The 12,847-nt window shown below is 38.8% G+C and overlaps 1 protein-coding gene across 2 annotated transcripts in view; it reads right to left on the bottom strand.

The window, feature by feature from the left end:
• LOC139605605 (capping protein-inhibiting regulator of actin dynamics) overlaps positions 1 to 12,847 on the bottom strand; it is a 49,546-nt gene that overhangs the window by 17,066 nt on the left and 19,633 nt on the right. For both annotated transcript variants that reach the window (XM_071457220.1, XM_071457221.1), the window contains exons 2-4: positions 6,945 to 7,027; positions 2,189 to 2,363; positions 825 to 951 (exon numbers count right to left, since the gene is read on the bottom strand). In XM_071457220.1, the coding sequence (XP_071313321.1) occupies positions 825 to 951; positions 2,189 to 2,363; positions 6,945 to 7,027 (385 nt within the window). The remainder of the gene's footprint in view (positions 1 to 824; positions 952 to 2,188; positions 2,364 to 6,944; positions 7,028 to 12,847) is intronic.

Raw genomic sequence — 12,847 nt, forward strand, 5'->3', positions numbered from 1 at the left:
CTTAACTTCTATATAGGCTATATGTCTGTGCTGTTTTTGGTTTATATCTGCACTACTTATTAAACACTGTACCCGTGTCTGTCACATATATTCTCTCTCATCTCTGCCAAACCAAAAACTTTCTCTCTACAGGAGAAACTTTTCCTTTTCAGCAAATTCCCTTAAGATGTTGTATAACTCTCACTCCCCTTTAGGTAGATTAGAGGAGCAGTTTAACTGGAGGTCAGTCTATCCGTCTGGGTCTCTTGTCTTCCCGTTTTACACCACTGGTGTGACAGACGTTTGTTCAGTCTGTCTGCTTTTCTTATCGTCATCCAGTGGTTTCATTATGCTTCAACAGACGCTGCAGTCGCCACTTCTCTTTGTAACACACATCAGCTCAGCCCGTCTCAACTGTCACATTGACCACATCATAAGGCATTACACTGGAGAGTGGCTCTACAATGTAGTTCTCGCTAAGTGCAGGCCTATGTTATGCTACACTGACATCCCCGAGGTGGAATCACACTAACTAAATATACAGGAGATCAGCTGGTGCCACTCTGTCTTTGTGTCAACTCCTGTATTGATCAATACTGTTCATGACAGCTGAGAGCAGCATGGGGTCAAAGACATCCTCTCGTCCACACACACAGACTGTGCTTCTTTATTCGTTTATTATTCCTTATTAACCCCTGCAGTCAAATCCTTTTTCTCCTTCCTGCCTCAACAGGGGAGGTCAGGGTCAGTACGCATCCCGGGCATCAGAGGGATTTACTACCTTTCTTGAGGAAGATACTCACACACCAGGGCTCAACCAGACATGCTTTTTTATGTGTGTTCACCTGTAGTGATTTCACTTTCCCGTGAATGCTGTCCTGAGATGCCCCCAGAGCCTCGTTGGCCTCCGATGAGTCAGAAACAAAGACAGAGTCATGTGACAAGGCCTTGCTGCCCAGGCTGATCTTTGACCTTTGGGAAACAGGAAGAGGAAGAAATAAACAAATCAGAAAGTGGTTTTTCACAGCTTCTAAAACAAAGTAAACAAAATAAAGAGAAGTGATGGTTTAAAACTGGTTTAAAATAAATACTATAAACTAACAATGAAGTGGGTTTAAATTTCTTTAATCCAAAGAAGTAATTTCAATTAAAGTGATACGTTTCTTTTCCTTTGTGTTTTGTTTTCTACTAATTATCATAAGGAGGAAACAGAATGGCTTCAGTAACACTGGAGTGGATAAATCCTGTGACACCGAGGAGGGGTCAAGAGTAGACACGGCAGGAAGTGGCACAGCTCTGAAAAACAGAGGAAACCAGGACTGTCCACAGGAATGGACCCTGCACCACTTGTTAGGAAAACAGGAAGTCATGAGCCTTCACTGAGGTGAGTTTGGCAGAACAGGAGATGAATGTTAAAACAAGATCTTCCTTTTTATTAAACTATCTCTGCCCTTTTAACACAAGAGGAGATATTTACCTACATGGAGAGAGGAACTTTTTTGTTTCTGGGTGTTTTGGCTGTTCAGATACAGGATGCAGAACTTAAAAACATTAAACAATCCATTTCTCCAATAAACCACATGGAAGCACTTGAGGCTTTTTTACAGAAACAGATTTTAGACCTGTTGATGAGCACTAGTAGTATGTTTATGAACCTGTGTTAAAGGTCCCATATTTTTTGATTAGAAAGCACGTTTAGGTTTTATATTAATACTGTGAAAGTATTGTACTCAATCCACAGACAAAATGTAGACATATTCAGAAACTGTGTCTTAAATTGAGCCATCAGGACTTCTGTAACTTTGTGATCTCACAACAAAGCAGTCATCGCTCTCATGCTCCAAACCCCACCCACCTGGACCCAGTGTTCAACCTTGCAGGATTTGGTTTCTCTGAGTGTTCAACTGAAATCTGCTGTATTTTCATTTGACCACTCAGAAAACAGTCAGCCAATCAAAAGCATGGCTCCAAGCCTCTCTTCTGATTGGTTCACCGACCTGCTAGAGCTTCAGGGAAAAGCCTGAGAGAGGAGATGTCAAACTACACTGAGATGATTTTTGGTTCTTAAAACCACAAATATATCTTCTTATGTTTAATAAAACTTAAATCAAAAGAAAATGTGAAGTATGGGACCTTTAAGGTTTGAATAATAATGAGTCACAGTCTCCTGTGTGTATTTCTATTTGTATGTGTGTGAGTCTAATCTTACCCAGAGCCCTTATCCTTCTCCGATCGAGTGAGTGTATTATTCTCTGACGTTTTGCTGACATTGTCGCTCGATTGGCTGGCTTTAAGCGCGGCGTCGGCTCCAGCAGTTGACGGCTCCTTTCTCTTCTTCCTGGCAAAGAATTTCTTAAAGGTCTGGAACTTGGACTTTTTCTTTCCTGAGAAGACAGATGAGAGAAGACACAGAGAGAAATAAGATGAAAGAAACTGGTTAAACCCTGATCACAGTTTCATCTTCTTGACAGCACTACAGTGAAGCATTACAACTAACTGAGTGATATGTTAATGAGAAAATTACACACACAGCATCTTTATGCACTGCCCTCATATGAACTCTAGTTTCAGTAATTAGCCCTGTGATGGCGGTAAAGGCCCAGGTAGGAGAAACCACACACAGACTAAAGTGTGTGCACAAACATAAAAACAGACAAACACACACACACTTGTGCTCGTAAAACCTCCCCCCCAGTGAGTGCACGTCCATTAGCGCCGCAGTGGAAAAACTCAACAACTCTTTTATAACCCCTTAAACAGCCACAAACTGCTTTCATTGCTTTCAGTCAGCAAGGTATTCATCCAGAGCTTGAAATGCCCACTGGTCCCCTCTCTGCCCGCACATTCAACAGTACTTTCAGGGTCCACAGCTGGGCTTGCAGCTCTGTAAGGCTGAACTTAAGCTTGCCTGGTCTTTGGCTCTTAAAGGTTAAGTCCTCAGATTTTACACATGGAAGTCTGTCTAAATTACCTAAAGTTATGTCACTTGAGTCAGCATCAGTTGGGGCTGAAGAACACATGGTTGAACAGTAAAAAAAAAAGTCTGGTGGTGGTTAGAAAGAATTGAGCAGAACTCTGTAGCCCATTCCTCATCTCTGCTTGAAGCTTAGGGCTACATTAGCTGCTACTAGCACAACACACCTGATTCTTGAACTGAATCACTGATGGTTGTGTTGTGGGTAATGGGTTTTGACAAGGAGAAAGAACGTCTGGATTAAAAATTATGATATCTCTGGTCCATTTGCATCAGTTTTGGTACTTTTTGTCTTCATCCTTTGTGAGACCCTCTACAGGGTCTCATTAGTGTGGCTTCTAATGAAGCCGTAATAACTAGACTCCACGACCTTTTGACCTGACCAAGGATTAAAAATAAACACTACAAAACAGACAGAAGTTGCTCATCACAGACTATATACTGTATTGGATATACTATCTCAGTGTACGGATACATTAACCCCCAGAGACTGTACAGTGTTAAGACACAACATAGAGGGAAACACACCAAAAGGAACTGTGAACAAAGGAAGAGCTGCAAGAAAAACAACACATGTAACTATTTTGAGAATCCACATCCCTGGGCTGTAAAATAGCTTTAGAAGAGACTTAAAAAAAAGAGACGCATTCTTTTTATACAAGCTGTGTAATTTTTGTCCTTCTCCCAGCAGGGGATCCTTGAGCATTCCTTCTTTTTTCTAAAAATATACTTTCTGGTTGGAGCTAAATCACAGCTTAAAAAATGTCTGGAATCCAAACCTGGTACTGAGGCCAAGACGCTTAAAATTTCTAGGTCATATGCTGAAGAAGACAACACACAAAAAATGATTAGGCTGATTTATTTTACAATTTACAAATGTGGGGTCCTATAGTATGAGGCCCCTGTCACATTAACTTGAATTTATTCATATTATTATTACATACATACATACATACATCAAACATGCATGTAAGGGGCTACTGCAAATTCTAATAGACATCACAAATATAGCTACAAGCCACAAGCTGTCTTTTCTGCATGTATGAATAAATATAGCACATATGCTATTTTGATGAGTTGCCATCACACACGTTTTAAATAATTTGATTTTCATCCAGTTTTTATGAAGAACTTCAGGCTACAAATGCTCCACTCGTTTGTGTGACACCACTAAGTGAACTGTTCTATTTACTTGAGGAGCATCCAACATGCTTTTGCTGACACTTCAGAGGCCTCTGCACTGCCAAGATGAAAAAAAAAAAAATTCAGTGGGAAACACCAGCAGTCAGTGCCATTTATTGTGCTATTTTAGGCACAATACACTATTAAGCTAAAGGTCTGCACTCATAGAGAGTTGAAAAAGGCCAGTGCTTCAATGGAAGGTCAGTGTAGCACTGTGGTGATTGTAACAGATACTGTAATTTCCCAACATACATTCTTTCAATCACAAACATGAGCACACACACACATACTCAGAATAGCCTCATGGGAATATGAAGGCAGTCTAAGGTCAACATTAGAGGGAACTGACCTCAGTTGACACAATAAGAAGATGGTGACCTTTGACAGGGAAACAATGTGGACAACATGAGAAAAAGGAGCAGCAGAGGGGACTTAAAATTGTTTCTACATCGTGGAGAAGTTGGCACATGGTCATTGTCAGGAGAGGTGGAATGAACTCACTGTGGTAGACTCAGATTTGTGAGCTTCTTGCCTAAGAGGAGCACATTTTTTCCATTTGACAAGTTAAGAAAGTCCCCAGAAGTAATGGATTTAATTTTCTATGCACTATGGAGCGCAGGGCGATGATACTATATTCACATGAGATATTTCAGTATTCATGCTCCCCTCAGTGATTTAAGTAGAGAGGGCTTAAGCAGTATTTGAACAGGAATCTGGTGACAGTTGTACGGCTGTTTGCTTGTGTTGTCAGTCAAATCGGATTAAAGCACATCAACACAGGTCTGATGAAGCAGATTAGCTGTGTTTTGAAATTTTGTGTAACAGAAATATAAACTATAATTATAAAACTTAATGATAGCACAGCTATCACGATGTTTCACAAGAGGATAAAACAGTTTTTGGACATATTTGTGGGAAGAGCACTGACCTGACAGGCCTATGAGTGGGTGTTTCCCAGCAGCTGACTGATAACACACACACATGCAGTCAACGTCTGATCTGTGTCATCATTTAATAAAACATTTTTAACAAGTCAACACTCTTTGCTATTAGTGATTTAATGGATTTACAGTATATTACAGTCATTTTCCTTTCATTTTGAATAAATAATGCCTACAATTGTGTTTTTCAACCTTGAAAACACTTATTTATCATTAATTAAGAAGAAAATTGCTTCAGATTTGAAACCTAGATTTCAGATGTTTTAAAATGACAATAAACTGAATGAAAGGGAGAAGGAGGAAGACCTAAACTTGGAACTTTTCCGTTTAAAGACTGCAGGCCTCTCAAACTGCTGATCCAATTAAAACACAGCACATTCTACCAGGCACCAATCAGAGCTCAGCTGTCTGTCTAGCACCATCACTGGGCTAACACTAACTGATTAAGAAGGACATGAGTGGCAAACTCCATGATCTGTGGAGTCACACATGACGATCACCTCTACCACAGAAACCAAAGAGAAGTGACTCACCAGACCTAACAAACCACACATAATAGATTTACACTTAAAAGCCAGAGTCAGAGGATGACCTAGTTTCTGACTAAAGGCATGAAGGACTGTTCCCACTTTGTTGGACTATAGACATATGATTCATATTGGGTTTGCAATAATCTCAACATCACTTTAGTTAAAATTCCACACAGACATCTCTCTGACCTCCCCCAGTGCACATCTTCCTTGTCCCCATCATATCAGCAGCATATTTGCTGCTGTCTATCTGTATAGACAGTGTATGTACGTGTGTGTGTGTGTGTGTACGTGTGTGTGTGTGTGTGTGTGTGTGTGTGTATGAGTTGGAGATGATGATAGCTTTCTCTGTTCTTTTATTTCCTGCCAGCACCAGTAAGGAGGTCTAGGTTGATAAGCTTGGCCTCATCTTCTCTGCTGTGTGTGTGTGTGTGTGCGTGTGTGTGTGTGTGTGTGTGTGTAAAATCTCCCTGCTGATATTTTGTAGACTCCGATGTACTGGTACCCACCTCATTGTGACAATAATATAGTTTCTTCTCTTTATCCTGCAATTTCTGAGTATATACCATATGCAGAGTTTATACACCAAATATGTCTTCCTGACGTGTGGGCGCTCAAAAGTGACATCAAATAAATAAATGACAAAGATTAATTTAAAATAAAGAAATCAATCAAAATTTTGTTTAAGTTTGGGAAAATTTTATCCATTTTTCTTCCCAAGTCACCTTTGGGCCCCCATACCCAATGCAGTAAACACTTAAAACAAAAATACACCTCATACACTTCAGTGTCTTTTTGTTTACGGCATCACAAACTTGTTGGGTGGATGAAGAGAGTACTCCATGCTCTCCAAAAGGATTTCTATTTGGAGCTGCCAACATAAAAGCAAAGAGGGAGCAAATACTAGTATTTGCATTTGTACAGTTTTATACTTGATCTGTGTCTGTTTGTATGTATAAGAATTTCATATATGATAGGGCTGAAATATTTAATACACATACTTGTCTGTGCATCACAAGCTGATAGATCACTGGTCACTGGAAATTTAAACTCTATAAACTCAATGAGCTCATGTTCATAGCTGTGGTCACATTTGTCACAGCCTTAGTGAATGTACGGACAAAGTGTTGGGCAGTGTGTAAGAGGATGTGTGTCTGTCCTAAAAATGTAATTCAATAATCTCAAATTAGTAGTCAATTACATACACATTAAAGCAAAAGGTTAAAAACATGTAAGTTATCATGTGATTTCAGTGAAGACAGGCAGTCTGAATACATAATAATGCCTGAAATTAGCCACTCAATGAAACATAAAATGAACAATGAATAAAAGTCTTACCTGAGCACTCTTCCTGGACCTCAGGAGGCTCCTGATTGGCCATCACATCTGGAGGACCTGATTCCATGGCAGCACTGTCACTGCTGTGAGGGAGACACAGAGAGACCCATGATGAGCATAACTGTTCTTTAAAACACTTCTGCATTATCATTTATTGATAATAATAAAAAATAATAATAATATAGCAGTTCATTGATAAGTTAAGGTGAGGCAGGATGCTCAATTCTTTCTGACAATAACACACAGATCATTAATTTGTTATTAGAAAATTGATTTGAGAGAATTGAATAAACTTTAAATTCCCAACCATAAAGTTTTCTTATCATATTTGGACAACAGAATCAGGTAAAAACAAAAACACATGATCATATCATCATGATTCCACTGGAACTTGATAAATGATAATATTGAATCATCAGCTGTTCCAGTGGGCTGAAATGATCTATTTTGTGTCTGTTGGTGCTGTATTTATCTTAATCCTCCTCTATCTCCTTATACCGCTCATATGCCAGCCTGACCACTTGCAATGTGATCAGGCTCACTGGATTACAATGTGATTACAGTCCTGTTTTGGAGTGTCCTGACTGCTAGTAAAAGTACCTTGACATGAATGAATGAGAAATCTGAAATCACAAAGGACTGAACAGACAGACGAATCATTAAAAGGATTACATTGTTGCCTGTAACAAGCTACTACTGCAAACTAATTTCAAAACCTGGCGGACAAATGCTTTAATTTATTTCTTCACTCCTTAAAAGCTGAACATATGTGGTGTATCTTAAATTGTTGATATGAACTTCAATATGTTATTTAAACTTCTGCTCCAACCCAAGCTGTTATGTTACACTTCAGTCTGATCCAAATCCAATCTCCAGTCCGATCCTTCACTACAGTCCAAACAGTCTCAACGCAGGCATCTCAGCTATGTTTCCAGTGTTCTGCCATCCTCACCAGCAGATGCCCAGCAACCTCTAACACAAACTCAAACACACATGAAGTAGCGTTACAAACCAGTCTCTCGTTGTGCAGCAGCACGGAGCGCACTAGATTCTGGCTGCTTGGTCACCCTTTACTGTACGAGATGATCAGATCACACCATCAGGTAAGTTTCAAAATGATGAGAAATCAATGTGAGCAATATCAGCAAACCTCCAGTTTCATTTTTAATTTTTAATCAGTCACTTCATTTTATTTCGCAGGACTATTATTGAACCTTCTCCAGCAGACAGGAAGTTTGAGGTCATGTGAGAGTTCAGCCCCAGCATGCTGAACCAGTTAGCTACTCTCTCATACAGAGGGGCCATTAATTCACCAAGTTTTACATGACTCCCTATTCTAGTCTCAAATCTAATTAGTTATGCACTGTATGCACACAATTTCCTGTACAGTTTGGCAGGAAGCTGAGTCATTTCTGATATGGTTTTCAGTAAATTGATATCGCAGGAAAACTGTTGCTATGGCACCTTTAATTTGGTGCAGTCTTTTTCACAGAATCTGTGGAGGTCATGAGAACAGGGTTTGGAGAGAGGAGAGCAGAGGAGGGAATGTTTACTCAGGCCAAACATCATAAGGAACATTTCATTATAACAGATAACTATAAGCTTCAAACCACTGAGCTTCCCAAACATCTGATGTGATGTGATGTGATGGCTACAGGGCCATACAGATGTGCAATGCCACATCAATGGAAACAGGTCAAAAGGACAGCGAGGGCAGCAAAACAAAAAGCTGTTTTTCAAAATTCAATAACAGATTGGCTTCACAGGAAAATAGAGGTTTCAAAATCTAATGGACCATGGAAAATCTATAAAGGACAAGTAGAGCACTAAATAGCCTATGGGAAAAATGAAAGTACATGTAGTGTTATAACTGATGTTTTGATTTTGGTTGCGTTTGGTGTGACTGAAAGATGTTATATTCTTAATTTTGATATATAGCAGTGCAATAGACTAAATGTTTTGCATGACACAAAAATAAAAACAAATTAACTATTAAAACAAACACAGTACAGAAGAGAACAGTGTTACAGATGTGTTGATTGGATGTAACTATGATTTAAAGTGATAAATAAGTGATAAATTCAGTTCTGAATTCTGTTGTCTGTAAAATTGTCCATAACCAAAGTATCCTAGCCTTAAAGGATTAGTTTGACATTTTAGAAAAGACATTTATTTGTTTCTTGTAGAGATTTAGATTCTAAGATGAATCTGTTAAATATGACGTTAGAGGCATAGGAGATAATTAGCTTATCTTAGCATGGGAGCAGGGGGAGACAGCTAGCCTGGCTCTGTCCAAAGGTTAAATGCCAGGTTAAAAGTTAAACCTCGCAATAATCTCAATAATTAACACAATGCATGTTGTTGTTTAATATGTACAAAAACCAGAGTGTAAAAACCACAAGTTATGTTCTTACAGGGAGCTATGTGATATGGTAAAAATGACAGCATTTGACTAACTACTTGTAAAATTACAACTTGTTATTTTCAATTAGTGTTTGTGCCCAAATTAAACAAGAAATGCAGTGTGTTAATAACCAAGCTTTGGATGTGTTTGGTCGGCCAGATTTGTCATTTTTCCCTGCTTTGAGTCTTATGCTAACTCATGCTAAACTAAGTGCCCGCTGGCTCAAGCTTCACATAAAGAAGAGAGTGGTATCAATTTTCCTGTCTAATTCTCTGAAAAAAGATCCTTTTTTCCATCTGTAATCCAGAGCAAAGACACTTTCTCAGAGCAGAGAAGCTAATAATAAAACTGTCATGTAAAATCACTGAGATCTAGTAATAATATTGAAATTAATATAATGTAATGCATCACATGTTACATAACTGATGAGCCTGGGATGGAGTAAAACTTTACTGCGAGCCAACACAGATGAAAAGTCCTTAAAGTACTGTGAATAAAATCATAACAGCTGTTATCTTGTTTATCAAAAGACCTGTCTCCATGGCAACTGATCAACTCCACCCATTTATGTCGACTGTGTGATTCGGTGGATATCTCCAAGAAAAGCGAGTAAGTGGCCCTTGAGTTGGGATTGTTTTGGCAAAACACTAAAATACAATGTGTTTTAATATGGTGGAGAAATTGTGGTTTCTCCAATTCCCTTTTAGAGAGTTTATGGGGCTGCCATGTTTTGCATGTTTGTTGTAAGTGTGAACAGGCTTTTTCTCTCTATTAAGGAAGCGGCTGCAGAGCTTCTTGTCATCTGTGTTTACAGTGAGTTTGTATTATAGAAACAGATGGAACATTCCAGAGTTTGTTGACGTGCTGAGGGGCTTACGCCAGTATAACCATTACACAATCATTAGCTGTTACCATTATCTGCACCCCTGTGTAAGTCATGAGAACCACCATCACCGTCAAAGTAAAGTGATTTGTAACTGACATTTTTCAATATTTGTAACATCACGTGGCCATAAACCGAGACGTGCTGATGCTGTTGTTGTTACTGTTGTTGTTGTTATGATCTGATAGTGCAGCACTAATTTCCTGTGTGTTGCCACAGGACACTACAGTCATGAGCTCAGTGCACACACGCACACACACACACACACACACACACACACACACACACACACACACACGTTGAAGTCTGTGTCTCGGAAACAGATACAGACATACGGACAAACAAATACAGAGACATTTGTATGACATATTGTCTACGATATGAACTCAGAAAACAATGACGTGAAGGGAAACCAGTCTGAACACCCAGTAACACCACCACTGGTCTACTGTAGCGGGAAACTCAACTTACCACAATAACCAGATAAAAATGAGGCGTTAGCACTATAAAATGCACTTTTGTTGAGAAGTGCTACAATAACACATCTGCAAGAAATGTTTCATTAATCACTGGAAATATTACAACTGATACATTTATTGTAACGACTTCAATGACTAGTTTCACATTTTGAGAAGTATGCCTGTTTTTTGAGCATTTGATGAAAACATTGATACTTATCTATGTCTGTGAGTTAAGTATGGAGCTGAAGTGGTTAGCATAGCATGAAGACTGTTAGCAAGGGACACAGCTAACCTGGCTCTCTCCAAATTAAAACAAAAATATGCTAACACACAGCTCGAAAGATCCCTAATTAACATATGGCACCCTGTTTTTTTATTCCGTCCATTTACAGGAACATAAAAACAACAAGTTGTTGTTTTACAAATGGTTACTCTATGTGCTAGCCTATAACTATTTATGTTAGCTAAGCTAGGCAAAAGTAAGCTAATCACCTTCCGACTCTAGCTCCATACTTAAAGCACAGATATGAAATGTTTCCTCATTTTCAGGCCCTAATACTCAACAAGAAAGAAAATATATGTTTCCCAAAATGTTAAACTATTTCATTTAGTTAATCCAATGGTCAGTTTCAACTTTCATGTGATGCAAAGTGCAACTCACCATAAAGGGTATGTACAGATGAGCTACAACAAATGGAAGATGTCAAAGATTTTTTTTTTCTTTTAGTGTCCTGGGCAAGTGTCAGGTTCAAGGTCAGAGGGTCAACATGACTGACCTGGGCCCACTTCCAAAGCCGGCTCCCTATGGTGACATCCTCCACTTCATCTATGAGAAGGATGGAGGGATGACCAAGTGAAGGTGAAGAATGGAGAGGTCAGGAGGTAAAACAGAACGACAGGCAGAAAGACTGATTTATAGAGAGAGCAAGAGAGGAGAAGAAGAGAATTATAGATGAGAGGATGAATAAGGGACATACTAATAAAAAACAAGGGGGAGTGAGAGAGAAGATAGTGAGAAAACAGAAGACAGGGACAAATACAAGACAGAAGAAGGGAAGGGGTCAGAGAGAGGGGTTGTGGGAAAGAGCAGCATGAAAGGAAAGAAGACTCAGTTAGATAAACAGAGGAATATTAGCGAGAGGAGACGCACAAAGGGGGAAACAGACTTAGAGTAAACACAGAGGCCTTCCAGTGTAGAGCAGTGCTGAGGTTTTCAACCAAAGATAGTAAAAAGATCTTAGTGAAAATATTTTCACACTGACACATATTACTGTAAATAAGCAAACAAATGATCTGAAAAAAAGCTTAGCAAAAATCAATGAAATTAAGAAAAAAAAAAGAAAAAAAAAGCAAGCAGAGCTTGATACTGATAAAATGACCTTCATACATTCCAACTAATTTCTGCATTAACTGTGACAGTTTGGGGTATTTTTTTTACATATAGAGTTAATGTGGTTTCCGAATAGTAAAGTTAATAAGGACAGTAATGTCACAGGAGGCCTGATCTGCTACTCATTCATGATTTCAGCCTTTGTAATCAGTTCAAATTTTTTTTTGTTATTTACAATGTAATCTTCAGCAGGTTTTTACATGACAGATGATTAACATTGTATCTTACATGCTATTAAGTCAAACCACAATCAGTGGACACTGAAACAAAACATCTGCTGCGATCTGACTTACATCGAGCAAATTGTTAATTTGAGATTATACTTTAAAATTAGCTTAGTAGCAAATTTGAAAGGTGAAGGAAAGAAATGCAATGAGATACCAGTTTATGGGGGACACTTGTGCAATATAAAAATACAACAGTCCTGCATGAAATCCAGTCTTTGTGCAGGTACTGATTTATGTGAGGGATCTGTGGATTTGCTGTATATGCTACCAGAGGCTGCAGTAAATAGTTGTTTATTCGACTACATTATATTGTGATAAGTGCAACCCACCCGACAGCAAAAACGAAATTATTGTACAAAGACTGCAGCATCATATTTCAGCACTATCGTACAATCAGCAGAGGTGTGACTGGATCATTGATGGCAGAACCAGGATCATACATTATTGATACAGTTAACAATCAGGCTGGTTCCAAATCAGCTCTTTGCTATTTCACAATTATGGGAAAAGTGATATCTTGAAATTGATGTACTATCCA

The sequence above is a fragment of the Trachinotus anak genome, unplaced genomic scaffold, assembly GCF_046630095.1.
Source record: "Trachinotus anak isolate AG129_WGS33_773 ecotype Australia unplaced genomic scaffold, CSIRO_AGI_Tana_v1 ptg000021l, whole genome shotgun sequence".
Lineage (NCBI taxonomy): Eukaryota > Metazoa > Chordata > Actinopteri > Carangiformes > Carangidae > Trachinotus > Trachinotus anak.